At 36.3% G+C, this 12,837-nt stretch overlaps 1 protein-coding gene across 1 annotated transcript; it reads left to right on the top strand.

Annotated features, from left to right (window-relative positions):
* Positions 1-2,641: 2,641 nt before the first annotated feature.
* On the top strand, positions 2,642-12,547 carry LOC130091576 (collagen alpha-3(V) chain-like). The gene is made up of 12 exons (XM_056259520.1): positions 2,642-2,808; positions 5,306-5,401; positions 6,724-7,021; positions 7,103-7,717; positions 8,234-8,304; positions 9,565-9,618; positions 9,766-9,885; positions 10,071-10,109; positions 10,194-10,247; positions 10,513-10,566; positions 12,191-12,298; positions 12,424-12,547. Exons 1-12 carry the CDS (start codon positions 2,767-2,769, stop codon positions 12,514-12,516), a joined length of 1,644 nt encoding a protein of 547 aa, XP_056115495.1. The 5' UTR covers positions 2,642-2,766; the 3' UTR covers positions 12,517-12,547.
* The last annotated feature ends 290 nt before the right edge of the window (positions 12,548-12,837 follow it).

Raw genomic sequence — 12,837 nt, 5'->3', positions numbered from 1 at the left:
TTAGAGTTGATTCTGTGCTCTAGCATATTGCTCTAAGGGTGTTGAAAACTATTTCTTCTTTATAGCTCTATTGGCAGTGTCGGGTTTATTTATAAACTCAATTTCAAACTGTGAGATTCTCTATAGCGCTTCAGCAGCGTGTTGTGGATGATGATTTACTGCTGCTGTCTATATTTGGCCTGTCCCACTTTCGTGGAAGCCCAACCATCTGTTTTTCTGTAGAAACAAAAAGTGAGAATGCCCACGACGTGCAAAATATATAGTCTTAGACTGTAAGGATAATTTTAGAAACATTTCTGAGGAAAAAGATACCAGTGATCCCACGATAGATAGATAGATAGATAGATAGATAGATAGATAGATAGATAGATAGATAGATAGATAGATAGATAGATAGATAGATAGATAGATAGATAGATAGATAGATAGATAGATAGATAGATAGATAGCTATAGACAGACCTCAGTTTCTTTACGACATGAATGATCCTGTCCCACTGCAATAGTACATTAAAACAGCCTTGACTCTAAACTGTTACTGACCCAACTGACCCCCCTGTTTGTGGGTGGAGAAAGACTGATGAAATATTGTACCAGGGTTTGACAAGAGTCCATATAGAGATATCTCACTAGCAGGTGAAGCGTTCTGCCTTTGATGCTCATGGATGAGTGAAGCCAAGAACGCTATATAGAGCTGAACCTGTTCCAGGTGCTGCCAATCTGTCTGTTACATCAGGTCAGCATATGAGGGAGCTGAGGCGAGACAGACCATCTGCTGATAAAATCACTAAACCAATACATACACGCACATGTCTGTTTGTTTGTATATAGGAGCTGTCACATTTTAAGAAGGGACAACATCATGATAAACACATTTCTTTTTGCCAGAGAAGCAGTCAAAAATCCATAAATATCAGCATTGGAAGAAGGCTACTCTCATGCTTCACTGTCACTTTGTGTAATGAGTCTTTCTAAACAATATCCTTGGTGATGGATGACCTATGAATTAAATGATGTGTATTTTTATTTACAGATATTACGGTCTATTAATTTTTTGTAATTGAATATGAAAATTCTATTTGTTTGGATTTGACATGAAAGTTAGACTTTCTTTCCCAGTGACTTTCTTTTACTGAATGTACTTTTCAGTTCTGTGGTAAACCTAACATTAGTATGTGAGCTGAAGCTGGGTAGGGAAAGCATCGCTCTGTGTATTTAACAGGAGTACTTTGATTCATCACAGATCTAAAAGTGATCTTCTGTACTGACGCAGACTGATGAAATGCCTCTGCTATATTTAGGGAGAGGTAATATTTGTAATAATCGGTTGCGCACAACCCCAATTATGTTTTTCTTATGTGCATTGGAATTTTGTGTGTGTGTGTGTTGTGTAAGTGTGAACCAGGTTCTCTGACGAGGGGTAACAGTTTATCTATCCGGAGGAGTTTGAGAAGTACAGGTGCAGCTTACTTTCATCACCACCTGGATCTGTTGATACATATGAGACATAAAGACAAACTACCAAAGTAAATATTTTTATCTCTATTATTGTTCATTATCATTATAATTCATTCCAGACTAGAATTTTTGTATCTCATAATTCATTGCACCAATGTACCACTGTTATAGACATGCACATGTGAAAGACAGATAATGATGGATCCAGTATTTTATTTGATTTATTTTATAAATGCTGTATCCCATAATAATAGCACCAATTTATCAACATAGTAACATTGGTATGGGCATACATGTGTAAACAACAGATAATAAAGGCTAGAGTATTTAAATTTGTATAATATTTTTGTTTTTATACTTTTATTATATGTTTCTACTGTGATGGGTTTTTTTTTACAACCACTTAAATTCACATTTGCATTCTAGTGTTCATTAAAAGGATATTTCCACTGCAAATCCTCTCAGTGTGGGGTTAATTTGACACAACATTTGCAACAGTTATATTGACTAGAATGTGTGATGATATGAAATGCAGGCTAACCACCAGCTCTACAATTCTCTAGAGATATAAAATTGGTCTTGAACCACATATTTGTGTTCATATTTTCAGTGGTGTTGCATTTGGACAGGACCTGACTGATTAATACTGAGTAGAGAATGTCTAGACCAATCATACCGCTGAGAGGAGCCAAACCGCCATGCCTCACACCCTTTACCGTAAGTTAGACACTTCTATAAACACCTTGTCACATTCCTCACTGGGATCATATAGTGTGAATAGAACAGACACGCACAAATATGCTTAGGAAAAAGAACTATAGTGATGATTCATTGCGCACTGTGGAGATCAAATATTAGTTGCATGCTTTAGATCCAACAGAACTAAACAATAAATCACTAAGATCATTATAAGGCACTGGTGAATAAACAGTACGTTTTAACAAAGGATCTGCAATCTAATGCTCATCAATGTGGCATTTGATCTGTTATTGATCCTGTTAAAAGATCCTGTAGAGAAGTGCTTCAGGACCCAGGGTTTATGTTGTGGTGGTGACCCTTCCTTACTATTGGTTCATGTGGGAGGTGTTATGATCCCTCTTCATCAGGGGCATAGTTAGGGTCTCCTCCAGTTTCTGTAGTGGGATCTACATCGCTTATGCATTAAGCTGTGCCATGGAGTGAGTGTGTATGGCACAGCCCATCTCTGGCATTTCTCCAGGTCCAGGTCTGTTTTAGTGCTGTCCAGGGGTCAAAAACTGACCATACCTCCTTCTGAAGCGCTCACAGTCCGGCCTGCCTCCCCGAAGCCATGCAGGACTCCGAAACTCTGCTCAAACTTCTCTACTGCGTAGTAAGTGTTTCTTCCTATCCTCTTATCCACAGCAAATGCTTGAAAGTAAATTTACATTTATTCGTTTAGCAGATCTTCTTTTTATTGTTTGTAGAATAGTTGTTTTATTTCTGCGTTGGCACTCAAAACCAGGCTCTTGGTCTTAGTACTTTTGTCTCAGCAAGCACAGGTGAACGAGTCTCCATCTGTATTTTGATGTGGTTTGAGCACGCTGTGCGTTCTGTGTGTTTGATCGACCCAGACCAGGCCTGAGGCCCTCGTGACAAGGACAGGAAGAGGCTTTCACAAACCAGAGCTAAACCTCCAAATCCTCTTGCTTGTCACTCTTGCTAAACAAAAAAAGGTTATAAAAAAATTTCTGGTCTAATCCATGGGTGCTTTTGGAAAATATTTTATAATAATGTATTCATAGTGGCCAAAACTGATGTCTGATTAAACCAAAATGTTCAATACTTTCAATATGAGGGAAGAACAAAACACTTACTCGGTTAAGGTATTGATCTGACAACAATTAATTGGCAAAAAAGTCACACTACAGCTACAGGTTTTATTTTATTGTGCAAAAATAATTCATGGAAAAACAAAAAGCTCACAGGAAAAAGCATATATTGACTACGACAAAATCAATGAATATTTTGTTGGTTCTCTATTGTTTTTGCATTTGTTCATAATTTCTTTGTATGACAGCATGGCCAAAAATCTCATTGCATCACAAATTAAACAATTGACTCTAAGCACGACTACGCAATATGCTTACAAAATCTTTGATGTCAAGATGTCAATTCTCCTTGGCCAGACATCACAACTGGCCACTACTGTTTTTTTTGGTTTTTTTTAAAGAAAACTTTTAATTAGCGTGGACGCTGAAGTCATTTATTTCAAATAAATGCTTCTTTTGAATTTTCTTTTCATAAAAAAAAAAAAGAAATCCTGAAAATAAATTATCACCGTTTTCACAAAAATATTAAACTGTCTTCAACATCAATAATAAGAAATGTTTCTTGAGCATCAAATCATCATATTTTCATGATTTCTGAAGGATCATGTGACACTGAAGACTGGAGCAATGATGCTGAAAATTCAGCTGTCATCACGGGAATAAATTACATTTAAAAATTATTTAATATTAAAATAGAAAACAGCTATTTTAAATTGTAATAATATTTCACAATAGGACTGTTTGTAATGTATGTTGATCAAATAAAAGCGGCATAAGAGACTTCTTTCAAAAACATTAAACCAACCACAAACTTTTTAATGGCATATACTGTATATCTCAGTAACTATAAGGTTTTGAGCCAAAAGTTAATTTACACAAATGCAAAATAAAATGCCAGTGTCATATTTTGCTATAGCTGTTGGGTAAACAAGTTACATACAGTACATAATGTTTTAGAGTGGGATCAGTGACAATTTAATACCATATTCTATGTGAAGTGTATTGTAAGATGTACATTAACTCTGACTCATGATCTGTTAGTAATTCTGTAATATTTGGGAATGCCTTTAAATCTTTCATCTCTGTTAACCCTTTCATGCATGAATTATCTCATTCATGATATTTTTCTTGATTTTTTATCAGGGCATGAAAAAACAAGATTTAAATTTTTTTCTACACACATTTAAAAAAAAAAGATTTTCAGATGTCCAGTATGACAGTATGTGTTTTTAGTTGTAACTGAAGAGATACTGTATGAAACATACTATAATACAGTAATAACACAGTAATATTGTGTTTATTTAACAAACCAATGAATAAAAATATATAAAAAACGTGAAAACTATAAAATATATACAAAAAATATAATACAGCTTTAATTATTGAGAACACAATTGAGTTTGTTCCCATTCGACCAGCAGACGAAGAACTACACACAAATTAAATGTCATGTGTCTTTGATAATATACTGAGAATAAAGCAACTAAGTTGCATACAGTGCACTCTCTATAGTTTAATTGGTCATTGATACTTTCTTGTGTGACTGTTGCCCCTGACAACCACACAGCCCAAGTTCAATGTCGGCTGGAGCGCTAGCACAAAACAGCTAATTCTCTTTGCAATGCAAACTAGCAAGCACCAACAACACCACAGGCTGTATGAAATGAAAGTGAAGTTCAGAGAGCTCTGGAGCCCATGTGAGAAAAGCAAACAGGTTGTTAAGCAGTCAAAGGAGTGCCTTCAGCTCGATGGCCGCATGGGAGAGAGCATTCAAACACTGGGTTTATTGAGGCAGGACTTATGTTATTATTGTTTTAGCAGACAATTCCCATACTGATAGATAGATAGATAGATAGATAGATAGTAGATAGATAGATAGATAGATAGATAGATAGATAGATAGATAGATAGATAGATAGATAGATAGATAGATAGATAGATAGATAGATAGATAGATAGATAGATAGATAGATAGATAGATAGATAGATAGATAGATAGATTTATTGATTGTCAAAAGTCATTATCTGTTGACTAGAGATGGTTGTCATCCTTTACAGGGTATCATGCAGCAAGTGACCTTAGTATTGGGTGACCCCACTCAAGGTGACCTCAACTGTCCTGAACACAAATCTCACTGTGTCCAAGAGTCACAGGTAAAAACGAATCTTCATTTCCCTTTTACCTTTCTCTTCACTAACATTACCTTTGTTCTTTTTAAACGGAACAATCTCAAAGTATTTATGAAACCATGTTATTGTGTATCTTCAACACGTTCTCACTCCTAACTCATCACATATTGACGGTTGTGTAGCCGGTTACTTGACCCGCTCGGAGCGGGATTCGAACTGTGGTCTCTGGAGTGGGAAGCGGACACTCTAACAAAGAGATGCCTCTAGCATCAGTCACTAGCGCCTCTTGAGATCAGGGGAATGAGGTTTACACGCACAGCTCTTACTGGCCTATGACAGTTACACTCATCCCCCTAAACCTCACTCCCATCCGGGTCACGGCACCAAATCTAACCGGTTCTACTCAACTGCTCCGAGTGGGATTCAAACCATGGTCTCGGTGGGTGCTCTAACAAGGAGACTAAAGACCAAACCCTCTTACGTCAGCCACTAGAGCACCTCTTGAGATCAGGGGAGTGAGGTTTATAGCACAGCTCTTACTGGCTTGCATCAGTTACACTTGGTCAGGATGGGTCTTGATCTGAAGCACAAGGCAAGCGACTAAAAGCAATGATGTACCCTGCATCGAAAATGTTAAAGGGGTATCCTGTGTATTAAAAAGTGACGCCAAGGTGTCCTGAACTAGCGTCAATATGTGACGAGTTGGGAGTGAGAATGTATTGGTATCTTATATGATAAGATATAACATATTTAATCATATTTACACAGAGCACACAACACCTCTGCACTAACTCCTGATTTCTCTCAACATGGGGACAGGAGAGGTGTCAGTCAATAAATGGGAAAAACAAAGTAACTTATGTTTAATGTTTATGTTTAAAAATGTAACTCAGATATTTTAAAAGTAATGTTACTTTGCTAGTTACTCGAAAAGGTAATCTGATTACGTAACTCGCGTTACTTGTAATGCATTACCCCCAACACTGAAGATATCAATGGTACATTGTTTTATCACTGCAATAGAATCACTCCAAATCTGTTTGAAATGTCTGATGTGGCTGTTTTTCTATTATGGAGATCTGGGGGCCATGAATCAGTCGACATCACTGTGCTAACTTTATGAGCTGATAAAATTCAGTTTACTTTGGACATAAGTGTCACTCAAGAGACGCAGCGCTTTTCTGTGTATGATCACTGCAGTCTGGAAATCTCTTAGTTTCATTTAAAATCCAGACCAATATAACAGATATATTAAACATGAGTTGATTGGTGTACATAATCTATATTCTGAACCTGAACCTGAACTATATTAAAAAATGTATGTTTCTGTTCAATGCTATTTCAAGGAAAAAGACGTGGGAAAAGGAGCAAATGTTGCCATCTCTGGTTCTGCCTCTGTTGCAATGGTGGAAATTGAGGATAAAAATAAAAAAGTGAGCCAACATATGATGTCATTTCCTTCGTCACCTGATGATTTAAGTGTACCAGGGGCAATTTCAGATTCGCAGACTCTAGCAAGTGGATCTTTGGAAAGATTACCTAACCTAGAGATGGTAACATTGAGGTGCCTAGCTGATACTACATATGAAACGGAATCTGAATGGACTGAATCATCTGGTTTTTACCAAGAAAAGGCAATTGAAGGTGGGATAGACAAGAAGGAGGCTTTCATTTACTCTCTCACAGTCCAGCCCATCAAAACAACTCAATCTTTTCTTTTTCCAGAGTCCACAGGGGTGCTTGACCCTGAACGCAAGTCTCAACCTCGGACCATGAGGGCGAGAAATATTAATTCAACAGCACGTGGATACGTTCCACAATCTGAAGAGTCTTTCAAGATGAGCACTGCAGTCAAATCAGAGGTCAAAGGTCAAACCAAGAAGGAGCCCTTGCCGACAGCACAGTTATCTGTTTCAACTCTGAAGAACAGTACAGCCTTTTCAATGAACACAGCCACAAATGTCCCTCTGACTGATATTTTAGATACAGCCAATGACAAGTCACTGACAAAATCCATTGAGGATTCAATCACAAGTGGTTCACCTCAAAACCTGACCAATGTAACGGAAACCAGCACCGGCAGCACCTCTGTCAGTAAAGTAAAGTCACAGGAGAAGAATAAAGAAATCAGAGTGACTTTCAACCCTGGGGAAGCTAGTACTGCACTGAGAGAGAGAGAGCAAGAAAAGATAAAAGATACAGATGAGACTTCACAGATTAGACGTGAACAAAAAGCATCTGTGAATGGAGAATCAGAAACTGATGATTGTTATTCAGGTGCTATTGCTGCCTGTCCAGGACGTCCTACCACTGCACCAAGTACAACAACAGAGAACCACTGTAAGTAAAAAAAGAAAAAAAGAGTACTTTTTTTGAAGCTGAAGAGTACACATTTTCAATGATAATTTTTTTTCTCCTACCCTAAATTAATATGTGTGTAAGCCATTTGTTCTATATGTAGATTGCCCCAAAAAGTGTGAAGACTGTGAGCAAAGTAATTGGATATTTCAATTATTTAAACAGTTTTTTACATTTAAAATTAAATTAAATTAAATCACTGTGAAAACTGACTTTCACAAAATAAATGTAAAAAAAGAATACAATAATACATGATGAAAAAATGATAATAATATAACAGCACAGTTATTATTATTATACTATTGTTGTTATGTTTACATGTTGTTGTTATTATTATTTCTTTATTTTATTGTGCCTCTAGAAAGTTCTCCTGCACATAATTTTTTCCCTCATTATATCTGATACTTCATTTTAGAAATGATAAACAATGTCTAAGAAATGCAGAAAACCGTATATAAAAATAATGTCTCACTAATTGGCTTTTTTTTTTTGTCTAAGCCAATCAGATGCACAGAAACATACACAGAGAAGGAAGTCTAGTACGAACACTGGGTTTCAGAGGGCCAAGGGTAAGAACGGTTATCTCTCTTATAATTCATTAACATTCATCTTTACGTTCATTTTTGTCATTAAAATGAAAGGCTTTACTTGTTTTGATAGTTCAGTGCGGTTTAGATACTACTCTGAAATGCTAATGGTGTTTGCAAGTTTCAAGCTAATATACTGATAACTTCACATATCTGTTCCATTTTAAATAGAGAGAGAAATTCAGCATTTCATAGAAGGTTCAAGAAAATCATTACAATCTTACAGACATGAATAGACTCTATCTTATTTTAACCTTGAATGCAATATATGAATACAGTGAGATGGTCCTTTTCTCCTTGCTCTAATACTGTGATTCTCACCCACATGGTCATCTCAGGCCCATTGCTAGCCTTTGTCGGAAATTGAGTTTGCAGAGGCATTATTCAATTAAGTGTGGAATAGAGGAGAAGAAGGGTCATTTACCTCCACTGAATGGATCTTATGAACAAGAACTGACTCATTGTATGACATTGAGAGAGAAATATTATCCTAAAAAGAGGAACAGGATTGCAGAATGTATTTAATAATGCCAGTGCTAGGGAGGAAAAGAAAAAGAGTAGAACTGACACTATACCATTTTTGAACCATTTTAGTGTACTGTGTTAACCTGTTATTTCATGCATCTACGTTATGTAAATTCTAGAATGCTTTAGCAATGTAATCCTTTACAGGTCATTACTGACAGTAGAGAGAGAGAGAGAGAGAGAGAGAGAGAGAGAGAGAGAGAGAGAGAGAGAGAGAGAGAGAGAGAGAGAGAGTCATTAGTTGAGCACTTGCGCCCTCCTTTGGTAGACGTGTGTCTGTTTAGTACTGCGGTCTTTTGAGGTAGTAAATAACAAAATTAGCAATAAAAAAAAAAACTAAGCTCGTCAATGCTTTAATTGTTGCCATGATAATTTCTTGTATGCAAGAGGTTATTTAATTGTGTGCTTGGGCAGTTTGATATGTGATTTCGAGGGTCCATTCCAAGTGATTGCTAAGGTGTTTTGGGCCATTGGTCAGATAGTGCTAGTGCTGAGGTGTTTTCATAGATAGATAGATAGATAGATAGATAGATAGATAGATAGATAGATAGATAGATAGATAGATAGATAGATAGATAGATAGATAGATAGATAGATAGATAGATAGATAGATAGATAGATAGATAGATAGATAGATAGATAGATAGATACTGCAGATAGACAGACATTAAATATAAACATTTATATTATATTATATTATTACAATGACTTTTTTAGGGGTATCCAGGCCCACCTGGCTTACCAGGCCCTCCAGGTGAAAAAGGAGACAAAGTATGTAACCAATAATAATATTATAATCATAATATTACATAAATTGTAATCACATTTTTTAAAATAAATCTTTATTGTAAGTCAAATCGTGTCATATTCATTTTTCAGTCGAACTAATGCTTTAATGGGTGTTTGCGTGTCACTCAGGGCTACGCAGGAGTGATGGGCCGGACGGGCCGCACAGGGGACAGAGGACCGCTTGGACCCCCCGGCATGCCAGCTATCATAGTCTGGGACACGTCAGAAGAGGAGTGGCAGGTGTTCAAGGTGCAAAACAATGTTTTTGCTCATTTTAGATCATTTTAGGTTTTTCTGCCATTTAGTCTGAAAACAAAGAAACATAGCTGATTCTGAATAGTTGAAATTCAAATGCTGCCTGCATTCTTACATTCTATGAAAACACTGTGTGGTTGGATAGAGCATCTTATTTAGACGTTTCATTTTGCTTGCAGAACAAGAAATTCTACAAAAAACTACTGTCATTGTGGCCGGTAAGTTAGTCTGCGTTTGACCCCTACTAAGAGCTCTATTGAGTTACATGACCACACTGCAGATTAAAATCCCCCCCATTTTAGAGAGTGAAGGGATTACCCGGACCTTTGGGACCACTTGGAGATCCCGGACCACACGTAAGTAAAAATATAATATTTGACATTTTGACTACATATTATCTCCATGTAATGTTCACAGACTGTCAGTGAGAGACATTTTCTAACTTACTGATGACCCCCAAATATGATTATCCACATGCAATGGGACCAAATTCCTACTTTTTTACTTATTTTTTCTTTGAAATTTTTTCTGACCCCAGTGTAAAAACCTATTCATATGCTGTATGTGATATTAGGACTTTTATGAGGACTGTTTTTTTTAAGTTTATCTATCTTTTTTTAGGGCCCCCCTGGAGTTCCAGGCAAACAGGGGAGGAAGGGAGAGCGAGGGAAACCTGTAGGTATCTCTGTCTCCTCTCTTCATCACACAATCGTCTCTGGCAACAGATAAATGCTAGCTCACTGTTACATAGAGAAATATGGTGGGCACTGGGCAGCTTCATAAAAGTGTGATCAAGTCATGCGGAGACACGATACGGTTCAGAAAGAATTTGATAACCTCAATGGGTCAACAAGCATCAACAAGCATGAAGTCAACAAGAGTCACATTGTTCAGACTTCAGCTAATTTAAAAGCAAAGACTTATGTAGGCTTGTTGCCAGTCAAATCATAAGAGCAGTTTCAGTTTAATCTTTGGCATCAAGGGAAACAAATGTGACATTCCCAAGATGACATTCATCTGAACTTCTTTTGGCTGCCTCCTCATGCATGCTCACAGATTTACAAATTTAAATTATTTTAAAAGAAAAGAAAACTTTTAGTTTGAACAAGAAATACAATAACAACAAAGAAAACTGCCTTCTTTGCTGCCTTTGAAATCAGTATGTGAGATCAGTTTTGGTTCAGGTGAAAAGTTTTAATTAAGCTTCTATTTCTTAATCAAAGGTAAAGTGAATATACAGTAGCTCAGTTGAACGGTTAAATACACACACTTGTATGTGTCAAAATGCCTTTTTTTGTTGTTGCAAGTATCCTAGTAAACACAGTCATTAATGTTTTAAGTGAACGTAAACAGTTGAGAAAGGATAGAACCTTTGTGTGACAGGATTCAGCAGCTCTCTCAACTTTGGATCCGGGCAGCTCTTAAAGTGACAGCAGCCTAATTTTCCTGCTGTCATTCATGTTAATCAAACAACAAAAGTGAAAAAATCACTCACTACTCTTGACTAAATCACTTTTTGTAACTTTAATAAGGACAAATGTATATTTCATTTACACAGTGACGACCACGCAGTGTTTTTTTTATACATTTGATTACTTTATACAATTTATGTATTTATTATTTCACACTTGAAGTTTTTCAGGTAGGTCTAGTTTTGTTGTGTCTTTGTTCTATTGTAGTTATTTTTGTCATATTGCTTCTAATTAGTTTATTTGTTCTTATTTTATCACTGACTGTTTACATGTCTTCAGTAAGCTTGAGTTTTTTATTTATTTAGGCTAATTAGTTTTTTGTGATATTGACATTGGTGACAAGAATTATTAAATATCTATCAAAATAAAAAATAAAAAATTTGGTACTATATAAAAACCTTATTTAAAGCAAAAATTACTATATATATATTGTTATTGTGAAATAAATGGACTCATATCGTGATATAAGATTTTGGTTATATCGCCTACCTCTATTTGCATATGTTTAACTTAACCCGGGTTGATAAATGTGGTTAATCTTATCGGATACCTGATGAGTTTATTTGTATTTGCCTGTTATGTGATTGCTTTATTTAACAGAGTTAGGCTATATGGCACTAATGGTTCACTCTGAGTGTTTATTAGATCATTTATTTCCAGGAAGATTCCAAGTAAAAGAGCTATTGTAAAAAATAAATAAATAAAGAGCTAACATTAGATCTTGATAGAACTTGACAAATAGACGAACTAAAATTAAACATTGCAGTATCTATCAAATACTGAAGCATGTGCTATACTATGTACATCCTGCTTTTGTCTTGTACTAGGGAAGATCAGGATCTGTTGGAATGCCAGGACCACCTGGGAGATCAGGACCAGAGGGCACAGCTGGGAAGAATGGGGAGACGGGCCAACCTGGAGCACCTGGGGAGGATGTAAGACTTATGAGAATCAAAATTCTTAATATGCATCTATGCAGTGGTTTATCAAGTGGTGTTTTATGTGAAATATATTGCAAGTCTGCCTATAACTGCATAGATTTGTGTGTGTGTTTCTGTAGGGCCCAAAAGGTTATGAGGGAGAGAAGGGCAGTAAAGGGGAGCTGGGTGAGTGGGTAAGAATGACCAGGTTTTTTTTGTGGATAATACCATAGCTAGGCAGTCATGGAATCTGTGTCTGCAAAACTCCAGTAAAAACACAGTTTTCCACAGAATTGGAACTTACATCATGCATTAAACTCTCTGCCCCTTTTAAGTGGCAAATTTTTTTGACTAATTTGACTATGCTTTCTGCTACCGATAAGAGTACTCTCAATTGCTAAAAACATTTTAATCCATTCTGCAGAAGTCTGCAAATTCCATGTGCCTAGGCTTAAATCTAAACATCCAAGACCAAAATAAGAGTCCAAAACTGTCCTCTCAGTGTCTTTTTGTCATTTCTGCTATTTAAAAAAAAAACAAGTAATTGATTCCCA

The sequence above is a fragment of the Rhinichthys klamathensis genome, unplaced genomic scaffold (assembly GCF_029890125.1).
Source record: "Rhinichthys klamathensis goyatoka isolate OS25496 unplaced genomic scaffold, OSU_Roscu_1.1 h1tg000169l_1, whole genome shotgun sequence".
Taxonomy (NCBI): Eukaryota; Metazoa; Chordata; class Actinopteri; order Cypriniformes; family Leuciscidae; genus Rhinichthys; species Rhinichthys klamathensis.
Note: the sequence above shows the minus strand (reverse complement) of the source record. Positions and strands in the feature narration are given on the sequence as shown.